Source organism: Ovis canadensis, chromosome 17, assembly GCF_042477335.2.
Source record: "Ovis canadensis isolate MfBH-ARS-UI-01 breed Bighorn chromosome 17, ARS-UI_OviCan_v2, whole genome shotgun sequence".
NCBI lineage: Eukaryota > Metazoa > Chordata > Mammalia > Artiodactyla > Bovidae > Ovis > Ovis canadensis.
The window spans coordinates 17,390,250-17,412,371 of record NC_091261.1 but is presented as its reverse complement, the minus strand read 5'-3'; the positions used below and the strand labels follow the sequence as shown (position 1 = coordinate 17,412,371).

The 22,122-nt window shown below is 36.6% G+C and overlaps 1 protein-coding gene across 5 annotated transcripts in view; it reads right to left on the bottom strand.

Annotated features, from left to right (window-relative positions):
- The window catches only part of LRBA (LPS responsive beige-like anchor protein), a 748,427-nt gene that overhangs the window by 544,311 nt on the left and 181,994 nt on the right, over positions 1-22,122 (bottom strand). For 3 of the 5 annotated variants that reach the window (XM_069556712.1, XM_069556716.1, XM_069556713.1), the window contains exons 29-31: positions 21,609-21,765; positions 17,325-17,772; positions 6,610-6,740 (exon numbers count right to left, since the gene is read on the bottom strand). In XM_069556712.1, the coding sequence (XP_069412813.1) occupies positions 6,610-6,740; positions 17,325-17,772; positions 21,609-21,765 (736 nt within the window). The remainder of the gene's footprint in view (positions 1-6,609; positions 6,741-17,324; positions 17,773-21,608; positions 21,766-22,122) is intronic. The other 2 variants (XM_069556715.1, XM_069556717.1) reach the window with 1 other exon arrangement.

Here is a 22,122-nt window from a genome sequence, read left to right as displayed (position 1 = left end):
ATACATTCTGTATTTTTTCAGCTCAGATTAATCATAAATTTACGACAAATTTGTTTTAAACTAATTTAACAATAAAAATATTTTTAACAAGTGATCACACATGTAAATTCAAAAGCTACTTCCAACCTGTGAAATGCTACTAACTTATCTTTTCATTACCCTTACACTGATAAACTGTCTCCTTCAAACTGACATTTTTCCAGATACTCAAAAGAACAAAAAGGAAAATGTAAATAGATCATCTGTCTAGCATCTATCCAGAGAATAGCCAATTGTTTATTCAAGGTCCCTAAGGGTCTACATAAATAATGTCCTCTGCAATAAAGTCTCATTAAAACAAATGCCAATATTTAATCCCTAAACACTGTATTTTTCAACTGCATCCTCTCTCCTTTTCTCCCTCTCTCCCTCCCCACCCATTCCAGACCTATTCAAGGAGGGACAGTCTACATGCCAGTTTAAACTCTTCATTAAATGAAAGAAATTTTTATTAAATAAGTAAAGATAAGCCTCTTGGGTCAAATATTATAAAAGTGAAGAACCAAGTATTTTCCTTTGACATTAAAAATAAACATTCTAATTCATATCAATAACATGCATGGCTCTGATAAAAAAGAATATAGAGCCTAATATTCTAATAAAGGTATGATTATTGAATTTTGCAAATTAGCAAAGACTCAGCACTTAAAGTACTTAAGAGCAATTCATTTAGATCCTTCATTGGGCTTACTTCAATTCTGTTTTAATCACTTATGCTTTGCAATCACATATATTTGAAAAATACCACAGGATATTTGAATAAAGAGTAATTGCATCTTAACATGCAGTCTGGGCAATTAAACTTTTACCAATAAGTAATTTGAAAATCTATAAATTTTGATATATTTCTAAAAACCTCTATTTTCTCTTTTAGTGTTCTTTATAAACAAATACCCATACACAAAGGGTATACTTTGTTCTCTGATGAATATTTTACAACTTACTACGAAAGATCTGTCATTACTATATTAAATGTTTTTGCTAATAAAATGCTACAAGAGCTAAGAAATATTATTCAAACCAAACTCTGAAATTTGAACACTGATCATCATCTGAATAACATACACTGCTTTAAAATTTATTTACAAATTTATTTTTCACAAAATGATTTTGGAGGTAATGTTTTAACAGAAAAGCCTCTGACCTCACATAAGTTGACAAGCTCCAGTTCTTTTTCTGGGATCCAGTCCTAGTTTCTCTTTAATTGTGCCACACATAAAACACAGCAATCACATTTTGATATCAAAATTTCCAAATAGTTTAAACTTTTCTGGTACAAAACTCATGTTTTATGTTTTCTAGTCCCATGATTTCTTCCAAGGAAACTTCCATTTTTGCTAATCTACTATCAAGCATATTTTTATTTACCAACAACTATTATTGAATATGAACAGTTCATTTTTTGTTGCTGACTCACTATAAAATTGAGAACTGAAGTCATCCCAAGGCACAGGTTTATTGTCTACAGGGACAGATATTAACTATACTTTCAAATAAAGAAAATAATCCATGATCAAACCCAAGACCAATATCTAACTTGCTCAGATTTACAAGAATATACTGCCCAGCCCAGCACGTAATCACAATAACAATCAATTCATCCACAAATCATTTTCCCCAAATCCTGTTTGAATCAGAAGGATAATAAGATTCAATATGCTATATATAGCCTACTTTTTAATGGAAAATAACTTAAATCAAGAGATCTACCAAAAAGAAAACAAAAAAAAAATCTATCAACTGAAACTATAAACAGCAGAAATATCTCTTTATTTGATTGGATTCCAGGTGAAAAGAGAACAGACTATAAGGGAAGTATGGTAGGCAAAAGCATGAAAGGCAGGGCTGTAGCTGGAAGGGATTGGGGGCAGGAGGAGAAGGGGACGACAGAGGACGAGATGCTGGATGGCATCACAGACTCGATGGGTGAACTCCAGGAGTTGGTGACGGACAGGCAGGCCTGGCGGGCTGCGATTCATGGGGTCGCAAAGGGTCGGACCCAACTGAGCAACTGAACTGAACTGAGGAGAGTCAGAAACAGGACTTCTTATCAAAGCAATAACGTTCACGGCAGCAATCAATGGAATGGAACAGAAGCAACAAACTAAAATCACGATACCACGTAAGTGACAACATGAGCCTAGTGACAAAGGAAGAGGAAAAAGGTATCAAAACAAGTGGCAGAACTAAAGACCACCATCAATAAACAACTTACAGCGACTCAGAATGAATCAATTTTTACATAATAGGAGCTAGAGAGAAAAAGGAAACTACTAGAAAGTCTACTCCAAGATGGAAGACAGTGGGAACTATTTGGGAAATACGACCACCATAAACTATACAACATTCAAATAAGCGGGGGGAAACTGGTAAATTATCACCTGGTTGCAGAGTGCTTCACTAACTAAAGCCTTTGACTGTGTGGATCACAACAAACTGTGGAAAATTCTTAAAGAGATGGGGACATCAGACTACCTTAACTGTCTGCTGAAAAATCTGTATGAAAGTCAAGAAGTAACAGTTAGAAATGAACATGGAACAGCAGACTGGTTCAAAATTGGGGAAGGAGTACATCAAGGCTACATTTTGTCACCCTAAGTATTTATTTATTTAACTTCTGTGCAGAGTACATCATGTGGAATACCAGGACAGATGAAGTACAAGTTGGAATCAAGACTGCTGGGAGAAATAACCACCTCAGATATATCCAGATGATACCACCCTAATGGCAGAAAGTGAAGAGGAACTAAAGAGCCTCATGATGAGGATGAAAGAGGAGAGTGAAAAAGCTGGCTTAAAACTCAACACTCAAAAAACCATGACATCCGTTCCCATCACTTTAAGGCAAATAGAAGGGGGAAAAGTGGAAAGCAGTGGCAGGTTTTATTTTCTTGGGCTCCAAAATCACTGTGGACGGTGACTGCACCCATGAAATTAAAAGACCCTTGCTCCTTGGAAGGAAAAGTTATGACAAACTCAAGACAGCATATGAAAAAGCAGAAACAGCTATCTGCCAACAAAGGCCCATACAGTCAAAGCTACGGTTTTCCCAGTAGTCATGTATGGATGTGAGAGCTGGACCGTGAAGAAGATTGAGCGCTGGAGAAGTGATGCTGTCTAACTGTGGTGCTGGAGAAGACTCTTTAGAGTCCCCTGGACTGCGTGAAAGTCAAGTCAGTCAATTGTAAAGGAAATCAACCCTAAATATTTCTTCAATGGATTGCTACTGAAGCTCCAATACTTTGGCCACCCGATGTGAAGATCCAACTGGAAAAGATCCTTGATGCTGGGAGATACTGAGGGCGGGATGAGAAGGGGGCCACAGAGGATGACATGGTCAGATGGCATCACCAAGTCAATGAACATGAGTCTGAGCAAACTCTGGGAGATGGTGAAGAACAGGGAAGCTTGTAGTCCATGGGGCTGCAGAGAGTCAAACACAATTTAGCAACTGAACAAGAGCAACATCCAACAATTATAACAGTCTTCAAGATGGAAAATTATTCTGTCATTCTGCACATGGTTCTTCATGGTGAGTATTTTACATGATAATGATTACTGGAAAATGGCTTCAGAAAAAAATTCATCATACTGTTTTATATTAAATAGCAAACCAGCGTGTGTGTTCTCACCTTGCAACCCCACTGACTATAGCACACCACGCTGCCCTGTCCATGGGATTTCCCAGGCAAGAATACTGGAGTGGGTTGCCATTTCCTACACCAGGGGATCTTCCTGCCTCAGGGGTCACAGGCAGGTGGACTCTTTACCACTTGTGCCACCTGGGGAGCCCCCTTTCTGTCAAATATTACCTATAACTCAGCCTTTTTCTATTTATATTAAATATTACCCATATATCAGTTTTCTTTCTATTTATCTCTTCTGAAGACTACAGGAATTTTTTTCTTTCCCTTGTATCCCTGTTATTTATTTTTTTATTTAACACTTTTTCTGTCTTTATTGAAATAAGTCAGACAAAGACTGCACAAATTTTTAAAACTCAGATCCTATTTAATTTGTCCCATAAACTGAAATTAAAGGGCACTGTATTCAAAATAAGATGAAAATAATGAACTTACTACATATGGTCTAGGAAGTTACCAGAAATTAATATTACTGAATTTAAAAGATGGCAGAAAGTTTCATAGATGTTAGTAACATCTGCCTTTTTCCCAACAGGGGGCTGGTCTAGAAAAATCACAGTTGACTCTTTTTAAGGCCTTTTGATAGAGGTGAAAGAACAGAAATGTACATAACCAGTCCAAAACAGATCACCAAATTGCTTCTTCTCCAAAATTTAAAAAAAAAAAAAAACACACATCAGAGTATAATGGAACAATAAAGAAGAAGGAAATTCTACTAGAGTACTATACTTATTTTCCTTTATAGTTTCTCACTAAGACAATGAATGATGAAAAATATACACATATACAATACTACTGCAAGATATTAATGACACAGGAATGAAGAGGGGGTAAAACTAAGAAGGTATAATACAGGAACTCTCTACCTTCCATTCCTATAGCCTAAAACATCTAAACAATAAGGTCTATCACTTTGCTTAAATGTTTTAATAAAACAAAAAATGAGACAGCACACGGCTGTCTACTACTATTGCAGCTTTTAGTTTCCTTGTAAACATTTTTCTTCAACTATTTTTCCTAAGTATAAAAATAATATGTGAAGTGAAGTCGCTCAGTCGTGTCTGACTCTTTGTGACCCCATGGACTGAGCCTCCCAGGCTCCTCCATCCATGGGATTTTCCAGGCAAGAGTATCGGAGTGGTTGCCATTGGCTTCTCCAGGGCTTCTCCCCGACTCAGGGATTGAACCAGGGTCTCCCGCATTGCAGGTGGACACTTTACCCTCTAAGCCACCCGGGAAGCCCCAAAATAATATAGGATTACTGATAAATTTTTGGAAAATATACTAAAATTAAAATTTTCAAAAATAAAAATTTCCAGTAATTCATGGAAAAAATCATGTAACTTCAGTGTACATTTCCTTGCTTTTCATATATAAAAAAATATACATACTTCAAATATTTACTATCACACAGCATGTAAAGCATTGCATGTAATATTTTATTTAACCTACTGTGAGCATTTTCTACTATCACTCAACACTAAGAAAGTTGTAAAGAATTAACCATATTTAAAATTTTGTACAAATGTTTCTGTTGACACAAGTAAAATAACTACAATGAAAGGGGGGGAAAAAACCAGGGACGATAAATAAACAATCCTAGTCTTTGTTTCTAGAACACGTGCTATGTAGTACACAGAAAGGAAAAATAAAATGTCCCTGACAATTGGCTAGTAGAAATATCAAGTTTGAAGCAAAACTCTCTGAAATATACTTGCTTACCAAACAAAAGTAGAACAGTGGATAGGAGGCCTGAAATGTCCCAAAAGATGAGGAGAAAACAGTATTTCTGATTTTAATACAGCCCACCTACTCATTCTTTCAAAATTCCTTCTATTTTTTATTAATCTCATCCTAGAGTAACAAGAAAGAATAAATCCTTTGGGGGATTAATTTTTTTCTAGTTTTTTAGTTTAGGGTTTTTTTTTTTTTTAATGAAATAGCACAACACAGAAAAATACTATTTATATAAAATAATATCCCCCTTGTTTTAACTTGGTCTATTTTTTTCTTATAGACTGCAGCAGGTTTAATAGCAGCCCCAAAGGTATGCCCAAGTTGTAACCCCCAGAACCTAAAAAGAGGACTTTATTTACAAAAACAATCTTTGTACCTGTGATTGTGGATTTTGAGATGAGATCAGCCGGGATTACGGTGGGCCCTTGTTTGTTTGTGCTCAGCTGCTCATTTGCATTGACTCCTTGCTACCCATGGACTGTAGCCTGCCAGGCTCCTCTGTCCATAGACTTTTCCAGGCAACAATACTGGAGTGGGTTGCCATTTCCTACTCAATAACTTGGTCCTTTTAATATCACAGAGTCTTCAAGTTCACCCAGTATTATCACTAAGTTTCTAAATAACTGCTAGGATTTAAGGTCTTGCACCCAAGACTTTGGAAGGAATATAGAAAGAGAGCTGGGACAAAAATCAAACTGCAGTAAGAGTTACTGAACTACCAAGACTAACACCTGAATGACGACTCGAAGGCAGCATTCCCCTCCCAAGTATCTAACTCAGACACTATGCAAGAGAGAGCAAAGCACTGGATACCACATGAACAGCTGGCAATTGACAACCAGACTCAAAGACCAAATTTCACCGAAACTTTCTCATACTAACCACTACCTATATACAACTCAAGAGCAAGAAAAGTATTTTAATAGATCTCTCATTCTTTCATCCACACAAATAGCGGCATCCAATTCACCACACACTACTACGTTTAAGTGGGAAAAGTACTGAAATCCTTGATTTAATTTATTTCATATTGCTCAAATTTATTCAGAAAATTACTAAATAATCAACAATACAAAAGCATAATCATTTAAAACACGCCTTACAAAACTTTTTACTTAATCAACAATCCTAAACTTTGCTAAAATGAGATTAAGAACTTTTTTGTTGTAATCACTGGTAACAAACTCACCAGGTGATTCTCCCCCCACATCTGAGGCTTGAGCTGAATCTACTGAAGAAACCACACTAACAGCGTTGGTAGGTGTACCTGTGAGTGTGGAAGGTAAGACTGCTGACTTTTTTGTCGCAACGATGACACTTCTGTAATAAAGAAAATAAACAGATTTTAAAATATAGAAGATCACACAACTACATAAACTTCAAAACAGAAAATAGGAAACCAACTTCTTTCTGCCATATATCTCTATTCTGATGTACAATTTAGAAAACACTCTCAATGAGAAATCACTTCAGTGGTATTCACATTAATTTATTCTTTCCTTTTCAGAATCAAGATAATGTTCTATGAAAATATGATAATACATGTTAACATTTAAACTTATATTTACTATACTCTTTAAATTTAAAATCATCTTTAATTATCCAACTTAAAATATAACCAAAGGTATATACAAAAAGGAAATATGGCATTCATGTGGAGAAGTAACTTTTTTTTAACCTCAGAAGTGAAGCAGAAAACTCAACAGATTTCTGCAAGAATCTCAAAGCACCAGTAAGTTGAAATGATAAAACCTTAGAAATCTTATAAAGTAAGAAAATGCAGACATTAACAATTTTTAAACATGTACACAGTCAAACTTTTACTTTTCAACCCTCAAAGACTATCTTGTGATAATATTACAAAGAAAAAATAATGCATACACATAAAAGCTAGATATAAAAATATCAACTAATCAAATTTGTTCATCTCTGTATTATTTAAACACAGGTATTTATAATATACCAATTTCAATTAAAGGGTAATACTTTATGCCAAAATAGTAACTAAAAGACCTTATTAGGCATAACGTAAAAGGCACTTTTAATTGAAGTTAGCTCCATAAACATGCAAAAACCCAGTTAATGAGGTAAAGAGGACAGCTGATATATAATGCACTCCCACAGCAGTGCTTACTTTTAATTACCTGGTGTTAACCATAAGCCTAAAGTCTTCAACATTCGATTTATTTAATCACATCTTTTGTTGACAATATTGTAACTGCAAGCTTCAAGTATTCCCTTAACAGCTTTATTCTGTTTCGAAATAAAGTTACTTGATCCCAATAAATGCATTCAGAAGTGAAAATTATGTAATTCCAATACTTTAACAATACATTTTGTTTGCACTGTTACATCAGAAAGAGACAACACAAAGTGAAATAGGTTCTGTTTTACTTCAGTGCCTATCATGTGGCAGCAAACACTGTCGCCAATTAAATCCAGTTCTCCTGTGCTAGGCATGGCGTATTCAATGTACTTGGGGGTAGCTGGTGGCACCTCATTATAAGGGTGACTGCCAATGTTAACTATACACTAAAAAATAGGAGCAACAGCCACCTGAGCCCTCAATCCAAAATGCTGTGCTGAAATCACGGTAGCTCATGTCACATGAAGACTACTGACTTTAGGGGGAGTGGACGACCCCCTCTCTGCATGTGTGCACGTGTGTGTGTGTGTGTACACGTGTGCTGGTAGCACACTCACAAAACAATACAAAATGTACTTTGCCCATTACCTGCTACAGGCAAAACTTTACAAGCCTATTGTTTAAGAAACTCTGTAGCTATTTATTTGCTAGCAAGCTATTTTGACGGGAGAGGCATGAACATGGAGGATTTACTCTGACATTTGTTCACAAAAGAAACAACTAGCAAGATCTGGTTTACTCTACAAGAGCCAAGTACTGATAGGAGCGACAGAATTTAGTATTGAGAAAAGTGAAACCGTTTTTTCTATATTTGAAATTTAAGCCATAAGCCTACCCTATGTACCGGCAATTCTACTCTTAGAAATTTCCTCACGATAACTTAAGACCATAAAGAATAGATACAATAACATTAAGAAATGCTTTACTGATAACAACCAAAATCTGGAAATAGCCCTGAATCTTTAAGCAGAAAAATGAATTAAAATTTGGTGGTATACATATAGGATGGAATAATAGTAATATAAATAAACTACTGATTGATTAACATAACATGTATGAATCTCAAAAGCATTATGTTAACTGAAGGAAGCCTTATACGGAAGAACACACATTTTGTATTTCCTTTAAGGATGTAAGGATTTAAGTCCTTCATGAACTTCCTACATGAAGTTCTAGAAAAGGCAAAATTAATCTGTTGTTTAAAAAATATACAACAGCAATTGCCTGTGAGGGACAGGCACTAGCTAGGAAGGAGCATTAAAGAACTTTCAAGACTGAGAACAACTTGACTGGAAATTTAGGTTACAGAGGTCAAAACTCATAAAATGGCACACTTAAGATCTGTGCCTATCATAGTCTGTACACTTTACCTTAAAAAACTGTATTGGTCTCTGGTTAGAGATGTACGCGCCTTAACTGTTTAAGACTGAAGTGATCTTATGCCTGCAACTTACTTTGAAATGCATAAAAAAATAAGACTGATGGATACAGAGATGGTTATATGGAGAATTGTACAATGAAGTAAACAAATAAAGGCTAGTTGCAGAATCTCAGTGACAGGTCACTAAATGTTCACTGTACAACACTTTGAACTTCTCTGTATGTTTAACAGAATGGTGAAAAGATAGCAACAATGAAAAATTTACCACAGATGTCTCGTAAAACACAAAATCTCTATTCGTCAAAGATGGCACAGTTAATAACAGATAACGAAAGAACCTGACCTCATTTCTGTCCCTTCAAACAAGTGCCATTAGTAACGTTTTCGATCATGAATAACAGCTATAACTTGGTTCAGTAAATATTTATTGTCCAATATCTTTCACACATTCTCATTCCAAACATGTCTCAAGTGTGGGCTCCTATATGAATTTACATTTACCTAGCATCCCTTACGGACGTCTGCAATATGCTCTTATGGTTCTTGAACTAAGCATGTACATTATCTCACAACTCCAATCCTTTGTACACGCCGTTTCCTCTACCAAGATTCCTTCCGCTTCATCTGTTTGCCAGCAATCCTCCTTCTCACCTTCCAAAACCTTGCCCAAAGGTTAAGTGTCCCCAGAGAGCCAAGCTGATGTTCACTATTCTTTGTGTTCTTGCATGATCCAATTATACAAACTTAATAAATACATACAGTACATGATCCTATCATATAAACTTAACAAATCATTATGAATGCTAAGATTAAGCACTGATAATATGTCACGAATTACTACACAATTCACAAAATAATCCTAACATAGTTATTACTTTCATTTAAAAAACTGAAAAAGTAAAGTTCAGAAAGTAAAAGTAATTTGTCAAGGTAGATGGCAGAACTGACCCACAATTCTAGGTTTACCTAAACAAGGGCATCTAATTTGAACCAGTTTCTTAAGTTTTATTGAGATATAATTCACATTCCATATAATTTAATTTATTCATATATAGTATAAAATTAAATGATTTTTAGAATATTCAAAAATTATACAACCATCACCACAATTACATTAACATTTAAACATAATTCTATATTATAATCTATCAGCAATGAGAATAAAGGCTTCCAAGATTTAAAATTATTAATACATATGTACTACTGCTGCTAAGTCGCTTCAGTCATGTCTGACTCTGTGCGACCCCATAGACAGCTACTAAAATACAAAAATATGTCTGCTCAGAAACAGAAAAACTGAATTCTTTAGCAATTTCCCTAGTACATAATAGAAAAACAGAATTACTCAATTTCCATATTCAATGTTTGTTTCAAATCACCTCTGAGAAAGTAACAATATAATGCTTTAGCTTTGGGCCACATAAAAACAAAGAAAATTCAATCACAAAGATTCACTTAGAAGGACATTAAGTAGGAGGCAAACTTCATGATATCTTCACTCCCTTTACTGTTTTTATTACTATAAATTATAAATTTTCTGTGTAAAAGACTAAAATCTTCAACACAGGGTATATTTAAGCTACCATACTTATCATGTATAAAAGTGTAAATCTAAACTGTTAGCAATGTTGTTTGGTTGCTAACTCCTGTCCAACTCTTTTGTGACCCCATGAACTGCAGCCACCAGGGTCCTCCGTCCATGGGATTTTTCAGGCAAGAATACTGGAGTCAGTTGCCATTTCCTTCTCCAAGGGATCTTCCTGACCCACAGATCAAATCTGTATCTCCTCACTGACAAGCAGATTCTTAACCTCTGAGCAAATGGATTAGTAAACCCTGTCTTAAAATTTTAATAAAATGGCATCATTTTCATCCTACAGCTTAAGGTTCTACTTAAAAGAAATTGAAATCCTTGACTGAATTTTTGATATACGCCATCAATTTTAAGAAAAAGCACTTCAAACTTTTTGGCATAAAAAAAGCAGAAGACAGGTAAATCCTTTAATTATGCAAGCTGTTTTTTCCAAACTTTCAAGTTATAATGAAATATTAAACTATAAAATTCCACATATTATAGCTTTTTTTCTTTATACTCACCAACTTTAATAATTAGTATCTGTAAAGCACTATGCTAAGGACATATATGAATTGTGTTACTTACATTTACAACAAACTACCACCACCATGAGGGGATTATTTATACTAACAACCCTAGAGGTAAGCACTTCATATTATTAGCCCCATTTTACAAATGAGAAAGAAGTAACTTTCCTAAGCCGCCTCCACAGATAGAAAGTATAAACACTGCTGACTTTTCTTTTTCTTACCTGAACTAGGGAGACTTTTTTGAAGATTTCTTTTAATTGAGTAACAACAAAGAGAGAGCAACATTTTCTTCCAGATCACTAAGGTTGAGAAGCTCCATTTCAGAATTGTATCAGTTTGAAACATCATAAACTTTCACAGAAACGCTATTTTCTCTAACATGCAAATAGTTCACTAAAGGAGAAGAGCACTTTAAGCCAAGTACTTTATTCCCTAAGGATCTAGCTGAAAAGCCAGACAAAGCCCTTGAACTTTATCAAGATAAATCCCTGGCATCCACTAATCACCAGAGAGAATCTCTGAAGGAGATAAGAGCAGGAATTTTGGCATGGGAATGAACACAAACACCTTGCCATCCACAAAGGCCCACAACCTGGCAGCCTATCAGCAAGGTTCCACTCATGGAGCTGTTACTCTAAACTTTCCAGCTATTGCTTGGAAGTTGATAATTCTTAAGATATGAGGAGAGTTGTGATTTCTGACACAGCATTCCAGAGATAAATACACGATCAGAGGGATGCTTTGAAATTCTCTAAGATACTCCTTTGGTCTAAAGCTGCATGAAAAGTTTTTCAAAACGTGTCTCTTGCTTTGAAAAAGAGAGGGGGAAAACAGAGCAGTTTGCTTGTCATCAGACAATATGTTAAATGCATACCAGACATGTAAGCTACAAACCGCCTCCTGAAAAATAGTATTGCCAAATTCCCTTTTGTTTTCTATTTTAATAAATCCCTAAAAATGGATTCCCTTTGCAGTTTCCTGAACAAGTTCATAACATACTCACTGAAGGTATCATGAAGGCACAGAAAATTTGTACACTATTTAAAAAGAAATAAATGCCAAAACACATGAAAATTGGAGAATTTATAAGGAAACAACTCTGATTATATTAGAAATATACATTAAAGGTAAAAACCTACCCTCAAGGTTTTCTCATAATTTAATCTAACATTAACACAAATTTAAACAAATTTATAAATACTGTCAATTTTTTAAAAGCCTAATCATTTACACCTCAAAATATAGTCATTGCAGTTTGTCATATACTTTTTGAGACATATGGAAACATATATATATTTTTAAGACCATTAAATCCCAAACTAAATTGTACTCTGCTTTTTCATTTAATAACATATCTTCAACATCATTTCAAATCAATACATAGTGTTGTGCTTTTCTCTCATCAGTGGCTGCGGAGTATTTACCATATATTTACCATATGCATAGGAAACAACACAAGTAACCAGTTCTTCATTTGCAACTACGTCTACATAGCACTGCCAAATGACAGGGTAGACAGTCCACTGGCTATGGCTTAAATCCCAGCTCCACCACTTATTAGCACAAGAGCTTAAGCTGCTTTTTTACATGCCCTATGCCTCAGTTTCTTCGTCTGTAAAATAAAAACAAAAACAGTACCTGTCTACCCACCGGCCTGCCTATCTAAAACAACGCACTTTAACACTTTCACAGGGTAGAAGCTCAACAGGTATTAGCTTAATTAAGAAATTCCTCTTACAGGAAGAAAACATTTTGTACTTGCATACATCTGTATAAAATTCTAGAGATATAATTAAGTTTGCATATTTAAAATTTTAATTAACTGCCAATTTTCCCTCAAATAAACTGTACCACAATGCCCTCCACAATATACCCATATTAACACTAGGCATAATCTTTTAAACTTCTAGATTTCTTCATGCTAAGTGCTACAGATTAATATATACTCAATATCATTTCACACCAATACATATTGTTCTGCTTTTTTTCCGCTTTAATAGTCCTATAGTATCACACTGTCATATAGGAAACTGAGACTCAGGGGGATGAAGTAATTTGTCCAAATCCACTAATAAGTAAATGAGCCAGAACTCACACACAGCTGTGTCTGATTTCCAGAATCAATATATAATTCCTATAAGCCTGATTAAAAAAAAAATAAGAAAGGAATAAAAGGGAAAAAAAAGATCTGACTCTAGCAACCACTGTCTCTATAGCAACACATCACACATCTACCATATGCTATTTACCTGGAACTGAGACTCTACCAGTCCTATCATTCCAGGACACTCGATCTAAACTTTAGACAGAGGGAGAAGGAACAAGATGACAGAGGATGATGGCAAAGATTTTCCAATAAAATTATATATTCCCAGTGTTCAGCGCACCTTAATTATATAAATAACTTTAACCAGCTTGGACGTCTATGTGCCAACAAGTCTGAAGTAGGAAATCAAGAGATAAGATGAAATACAGAGAAGACACAGTGAAATAAACAACCAGAAAGTAGGAAATTATGATGAAAATATGTCAAAAGAAAACAGAAGCCAACTGGAAGGAAATCCCACTGGATAAATAAGAGACAATTTCAGTATCAAGATAAACAACAACATAACAGTATAATTCATTCTATAAAACAGGAAACCATTAGGCCATATATTGAATGTACTGAATTCATTTGATGAGGATGATAACAGTTTCATAGTACCTCTTCCCAAGGAGTACCTTAACAGTGGAGAAACCCAGAAAATCCCATTTTAATAAATGATCTGAATGAATATCATCAGTAAGAAGATGAAACTGCGTGCCACTTGTTGGAACACAACAGGAAGAAACAGGGCCACTTCTGTGATACTACTCCCAAAGACGCTTTAAATTGAATCGAATCTTGAGGAAACATTAACAAAGTAAACTGAGGGACATTCTACAAAACAGCTGGAGTCTCATCTTCTAAAGGGTCGAGGCTATTAAATTCAAGCAAAGAATAAGGAACTATTCTTCCAAAGTGAAGAATAGAGAGATACAACAAAATACAGTACACAATTCTGAATTCAATCCTTCTACTAAAAAGAGCATTACTGAGAAAATCAATGAAACTTGAAATGGGTTTGAAGATGTGCAGGTATGATACCAATCTTAATTTCCTTATTGTGATGAATTTACTGTGGATATGCAGAAAAAAAACATAATAAACTATTCAAAAAGGATGGCGTATTGTATCAATTTCCCCTCAACAGGTTTAGGAAAAGTAAAATTTCTTCTAATTGGTAACTTTTCTATAAGGTAGAGCTTGTTTCATATAAAAATGTTGACCTTTGAAAAAGAATTCAATAACTCATATATATGTCTTACAGACACAATTTCAGAAAATTTACTGTAAATTTAATATAAAGAAGCATCTCAAGCAAATTAGCCAAAGGTTTCTTAGGACAACAGAACCTACAAAGTCAGGAATCTCCAGTCAGCTCTCTCAAGCTGTCAAGACTGAACACTACGATGAACTCCTAAGTCTGCCAGAATTCACAGATTCCCACTTTTTCCATAAAGGCTGGCCCATACTGACAGCAGGGGAGTGAAAGGTCACCATCTGGAAGAATAAGTGGTTTTAAGTTCCAACAAACAAAGAAGAAAATTATTTAATACACAACTTGCTCTATACAGTCAGCAAAAATAAGACGAGGAGCTGACTGTGGCTCAGATCATGAACTCCTTATTGCCAAATTCTGACTTAAATTGAAGAAAGTAGGGAAAACCACTAGATCATTCAGGTATGACCTAAATCAAATCCCTTATGTTTATACAACAGAAGTGAGAAACAGATTTAAGGCACTAGATCTGATAGAGTGCCTAATGAGCTATGGTCAGAGGTTCATGACATCATACAGGACACAGGGATCAAGACCATCCCCATGGAAAAGAAATGCAAAAAAGCAAAATGGCTGTCTGGAGATGCCTTACAAATAGCTGTGAAAAGAAGAAAAGCAAAAAGCAAAGGAGAAAAGGAAAGATATAAGCATCTGAATGCAGAGTTCCAAAGAATAGCAAGAAGAGATAAGAAAGCCTTTCTCAGCAATCAATGCAAAGAAAAAGAAAAACAACAGAATGGGAAAGACTAGAGATCTCTTCAAGAATATCAGAGATACCAAAGGAACACTTCACGCAAAGATGGGCTCCATAAAGGACAGAAATGGTATGGACCTAACAGAAGCAGAAGATATTTAGAAGAGGTGGCAAGAATACACAGAAGAACTGTACGGTCTTCATGACCAAGATAATCACGATGGTGTGATCCCTCACCTAGAGCCAGACATCCTGGAATGTGAAGTCAAGTGGTCCTTAGAAAGCATCACTACAAACAAAGCTAGTGGAGGTGATGGAATTCTAGTCGAGCTCTTTCAAATCCTGAAAGATGATGCTGTTAAAATGCTGTACTCAATATGCCAGCAAATTTGGGAAACTCAGCAGTGGCCACAGGACTGGAAAAGGTCAGTTTTCATTCCAATCCCAAAGAAAGGCAATGCCAAAGAATCCTCAAACTACCACACAATTGCACTCATCTCACACGCTAGTAAAGTAATGCTCAAAATTCTCCAAGCCAGGCTTCAGCAATATGTGAACCGTGAACTTCCAGATGTTCAAGCTGGTTTTAGAAAAGGCAAAGGAACCAGAGATCAAATTGCCAACATCTGCTGGATCGTCGAAAAAGCAAGAGAGTTCCAGGAAAACATCTATTTCTGCTTTGATTATTCCAAAGCCTTTGTCCGTGTCGATCACAATAAACAGTGGAAAATTCTTCAAGAGATGGGAATACCAGACCACCTGACCTGCCTCTTGAGAAATCTGTATGCAGGCCAGGAAGCAACAGTTAGAACTGGACATGGAACAGCAGACTGGTTCCAAATAGGAAAAGGAGTACGTAAAGGCTTATTTAAATTCTATGCAGAGTACATCATGAGGAATGCTGGGCTGGAAGAAGCACAAGCTGGAATCAAGATTGCCAGGAGAAATAACAATAACCTCAGATATGCAGATGACACCACCCTTATGGCAGAAACTGAAGAGGAACTAAAAAGCCTCTTGATGGAAGTGAAAGAGGAGTGAAAGAGTCGGCTTAAAGCTCAACATTCAGAAAACGAAGATCATGGCATCCGGTCCCATCACTTCATGGAAAATAGATGGGGAAACAGTGGAAACAGTGTCAGGCTTTATTTTGGGGGGGGCTCCAAAATCACTGCAGATGGTGACTGCAGCCATGAAATGAAAAGACGCTTACTCCTTGGAAGGAAAGTTATGACCAACCTAGATAGCATATTCAAAAGCAGAGACATTACTTTGTCAACAAAGATCTGTCTAGTCAAGGCTATGGTTTTTCTAGTGGTCATATATGGATGCGAGAGTTGGATTGTGAAGAAAGCTGAGCACTGAAGAATTGATGCTTTTGAACTGTGGTGTTGGAGAAGACTCTTGAGAGTCCCTTGGACTGCAAGGAGATCCAACCAGTCCATTCTAAAGGAGATCAGTCCTGGGCGTTCATTGGAAGGACTGATGCTGAAGCTGAACCTCCAATACTTTGGCCACCTCATGTGAAGAGTTGACTCATTGGAAATGACTGATGCTGGGAGGGATTAGGGGCAGGAGAAGGGGAGGACAGAGGATGAGATGGCTGGATGGCATCACCGACTCGATGGACATGAGTTTGAATGAACTCTTGGAGTTGGTGATGGACAGGGAGGCCTGGCATGCTGGGATTCATGGGGTCGCAAAGAGTCGGACATGACTGAGTGACTGAACTGAACCGAATGTAATATTAACATTATTCTTAAACAATCTTAATGATTACGTTGATAATAGCATTGAAACATGTATATTATCATATGTGAAACACATCGCCAGTCCAAGCTCAATGCATGAGACAGGGTGCTCAGGGCCAGGGCAAGGGATGACCCAGAGGGGTGGGATGGGGAGGGAAGTGGGAAGGGGGTTCAGGATGGGGTACACATGTACACCCACGGCTGATTCATGTCAATGTATGACAAAAACCACTACAATATCTTAAAGTAATTAGCCTCCAATTAAAATAAATAAATTTAATTTTTTAAAAATGAAATGATATACAAACCTGTCAACAAAATATCATAATTTTAAAAACTAGATTAAAACATCCCTTTTTAATGCTGAAGCTACAAAATTTAGCAAAGTTAAATTCCTGCTTAAACTCCATTATAATGCATGTTATTTATAAGATGCTAAAACAAAAGACTATTTATAGTACCTGTCAAAAGATCTGAACTGCACGGGTTGATCAGCAGAGAGATCTCCAAGAGCCCCAAGGCAGGCTGGTGGCAGAAGGGCAGGATCCACAGTGACCCCATCTGCTGGTATGTTTACTAAGCTTCGGAGAATGTCCTTCACGTTGACATTTTTTGAAACTGGAACTGATGGTGCAGCCCCGCTATTCAATTCATTCCCTCCGTCACTTTTGGTTTCCTGAGATTTACTGACTTCTGAAGAAAGAGTGCATAGCGCCTCATTGATGGCATCGGGGCCCACAGTAATGCTCTGAGGCGCTCCAGGAGCAGCCACGTCCTCACAGCTGCCTAGCCCAGGAGCTGTTTCTCCCCCAATGCCTGAGTCCCTCCTTGGAGCAGGTGATATGCTTCCAGATTCCTCCACAGATGCTGGAGTTACTGGGCTCGATGCTGCTGGTGAGTCTTCTACATCTTGCCAAAAAAAAGAAGAAAAGTAAAACTTAAAAAAATTTACAAATAATTTTTAAAAGGTACATTGACTCCTAATTGTTTTAGATTATGAAACTTACAGCATGTTTTAAAAGGCTAAAACAAATTAATCTACAAAATGTACTGAGTAAATATACATATAATGAAATAGTTTAATAAAATAATAATAATAAATAAGGTTAACAAAGTATCTGAGAAAACCCCAAACTGAATATGACATACCAATGGGTAGCAACACAAGATTGAAAGCCATTGGTCTATAAGAAAAACTCCAAAATCCTTAGGGTATACTCAAGGTTCTTCAAAAATATAAGTCTGCTAGGATGTAAACTTCATCAGGGTAGTGAATTTGTCTTCATTAACACTTCATCTCCAGCACCAGTGACAATGCCTGGGCCTACAACAATGTCCGGCAAGTAGTAGGTCCACCAATAAGTATTTTTCATCTCCCACTTTATCTCCTGCTACTCATGCCGTAATACATATACAACACAAAATTGCTTACAATCTGCTGAATGGGCTTCTGTGCCTTATACACTGGCATTTCTTCAGGTAATAGTCCCAAGACCTCTACCTCAGACATAGATTCTACAAGAAAACATGTTACGAACCTTATATGGATGAATGATTCAATGACCTTTAAAATATAGTTCCACAAGGAACATCACCTTTTCTATTTGATTTTCATTCCCTCCAATCAGGTATTGATTCCATTTCAACAAAAATGTTCCATCTTGCTAAATCCAATGAGCAATTCTCGACCCTACAGCTCCTGACATAACAGCTGCTGCTGCTGCTAAGTCGCTTCAGTCATGTCCGACTCTGTGCGACCCCAAAGACGGCAGCCCATGAGGCTCCCCCGTCCCTGGGATTCTCCAGGCAAGAACAGCAGCAGCAACTGCTTATTCCTTCCAGGCTGGTAACACTCGTCCAGCTTTTCACATGCCTCACTGTGATTCCTTCTTTACTTCCTTCACTTCTCCTTCTCCCTTATTTCTTAACTTGGAGGAATTTAGTACTCAGTTCTTAATCCTTTTACTTTTTCTATCAACATTTATATCGTTAATGGTCTCATTCACTCTCCAAGTATTAAATATCACTATTTCAATCATTCAATCAAATTTAGATTGTTGTATGTAACTGCCTACTCTATTTTTTTAATATGTCTAAAAGACATCGTAAACACAACCTATCGAAAATTAAATTTCTTATCCTTGCCTATGTTTCACCTTCAGTCTATCCAACTGTACATTATAATTATTCTTGACTACCTTCCATATTTCACTTACGCACACCTAATATTTTTAAATGCCGCTTTCTCACCATCAGAATATATCCAAAATCTCACTGCTTCTCACTAGCCCTACAGTTACCACCCAGGTCAATACCCAAATCACCTCTTGCCAAAATTATTGCAATATACTCCTAACTGGTTAAGTTAGACTGTTACATTAATGGATCTACAGGTCGTGCCTCCTGGTATTCATCCCCTTGAGCAGTTCTTGAGTATGGGCTGCGCCTGACTTCAGTCATGTGCGACTCTTTGTGACCCCCATAGACTGTAGCACGCCAGGCCTCCCTGTCCATCTCCAACTCCTGGAGTTTACTCAAACTCATGTCCATTGAATTGGCCATCAAACCATCTCATCCTCTGTCATCCCCTTCTCCTCCTGCCTTCAATCTTTCCCATAATCAGGGTCTTCTCCAATGAGTCAGTTCTTCGCATCAGGTGGCCAAAGTATTGAAGCTTCAGCTTCAACATCAGTCCTTCCAATGAATATTCCAAAATCTAAATACATATGAATGTTCAGGACTGATTTCCTTTAGGATGGACTGGCTGGATCTCCTTGCAGTCCAAGGGACTCTCAAGAGTCTTCTCCAACACCACAGTTCAAAAGCATCAATTCTTCAGCACTCAGCTTTCTTTATAGTCCAACTCTCACATCCTTACATGACCACTGGAAAAACCATAGCCTTGACTAGATGGACCTTTGTTGGCAAGGTAATGTCTCTGCTTTTTAATAAGCTGTCTAGGTTGGTCATAACTTTTCTGCCAAGGAGTAAGTGTCTTTTAATTTCATGGCTGCAGTCACCATCTGCAGTGATTTTGGAGCCGAAGGAAATAAAGTCTGTCACTGTTTCCATTGTTTCCCCACCTGTTTGCCATGAAGTGATAGGACCAGATACTATGATCTTAGCTTGCTAAATATTGAGCTTTAAGGCAACTTATTCACTCTCCTCTTTCACTTTCATCAAGAGGCTCTTTAGTTCCTCTTCACTTTCTGCCATAAGGGTGGTGTCATCTGCATATTTGAGATTATTGATATTTCTCCTGGCAATCTTGATTGCAGCTTGTGCTTCATCCAGTCCAGCATTTCTCATGATGTACTCTGCACATAGGTTAAATAAGCAGGGTAGCAATATACAGCCTTGATGTACTCCTTTCCCTATTTGGAACCAGTCTGTTGTTCTGCATCCAGTTCTAACTGTTGCTTCTTGACCTGCATACAGATCTCTCAGGAGTCAGGTCAGGTGGTCTGGCATTACCATCTCTTGAAGAATTTTCCACAGGGCCTGACATACTTACACTCATGTGGCAGAAGTGACAATGGGCCAGTTCAGTACCCAGTCTTTAAGAAGATCTAACAGTTTGTGCATTCTCAGAATCCCTGAACATCTCTGAAAGCAGTCTGGCTACCTTGCTGGTAAGATCATGTAGAGAGACCTCCATATAGGAAATAAGGGACCTCCAAACTAATGGAGTAAAACAAAGGAATTTAGCTGAAAACAAGTAGCAAGGTCCCCCACACACAACCCCAGTCTAGTCATTTCAGTCCGTCAGCCCTAGATCTTGGAGCTATTCTAGCTGAGGCACTAGATAAATGAGTAGAAAAATTATCTCAGACTTTCCAACCCCAGAAACATCATTTGGAGCAGAAATTTCTACCACTGTGCCTTATCTGAATCAAAGTCACAGAATCAGGATAACAAGACTAAAATAGTTGGGAGTTTTCACTTTGAGGTAATCTGTAACACAGTGGTCCATAACTGAAACTCCGCTTTTTCTTGCCCTACAAGATGTAATCTTAACAGAATTCCAGATTCTACTTTTTAATAACATACATCAATTCTAACTCCTGTACTCAAAGCCCCAATATCCCATTCTCCTTAGAGTGAAAATTCACACTCCCTTTCTCCTGGTTATTCCTGATTTATTTCCCCAATTTTATTGTCTTAAGGCTTAACATCTTCTAAAACACTATACAATTTGTTTTCTACTTATTCTCCTGGAATACAAGCTCCATGAAGGCAGAGTTTTTGTTTCTGCTCATCAGTAGTGAACAGGTACCTAAGAGGTACCAAATGAATACTGATTGGACAGATAAATCTCCTCTGTTGGGTAGGAGCTACTTCTATAACCACATTAGCTGCTTCTCTATACATCTATAACTGGCAGCTAATTTTATATATAACTCTAATTATTACACTTATTTGTTAACAAATATGTCTTATAAGAGAATATAAGTTATTCTTCACAACAAATGCTGAGTTAAAAACATTTAATACTTTATTTTTAAACCGTAACATTTTCTCAGTTATTTTTTAATTAGATGGCTCACTTAAAACAGAAATCATGTCTCAGTTGCAATTAACTACAGGGTCTTTAAAACACTTCGTTATTAATAAAAAATAATTGCATGTTCTCATTAATGTATACATAAACGGATTTAAATTCCAAGATGAATATCTTAACTGCCGTAAGTAGGTAATGTTTTACTTGACTTTTGGATGCCAGATAATAAAATGCAGAAACTTACCAGGGAGTGACAAATTTCCACATTCACTACCAGTTTCTCTAGACTGGCTATGCCTTTCATTCTGCGGTTCCAAAATGTCTCTGTACTTTGACACCATAAGAACGGAGATAAAGTATACAACTGCCAAGGCTAAAAACTGTGCTTGCTTGCTATCCTCCTGGGGAGAGAATAAAAGGAGTTAATCATGCCACTACTAAGTAACACGTTTGAATCTTATTTTACAACACAACATTCAAATACAGAACATATTCACAAATCTTTTGAAATACACAGAAAATAGTAATGAATTCACCTGAGCAAAGATTGAACAAAGACTCTTAAAAATATGCCTGTATATCTTAGGTTTTATGCTTGTGAAACAGGAGAGAGACGCTGGCTCATTTTTTTTACATTACGTAACTCAATCTAAAGAGATGTCCTAATATACTTTATAAGATTAATCTAATAGCAACTATAATTACATATGAACCATTATTTTTACTTCCAACCATAAGAATTAAATTATGTTTTTAAA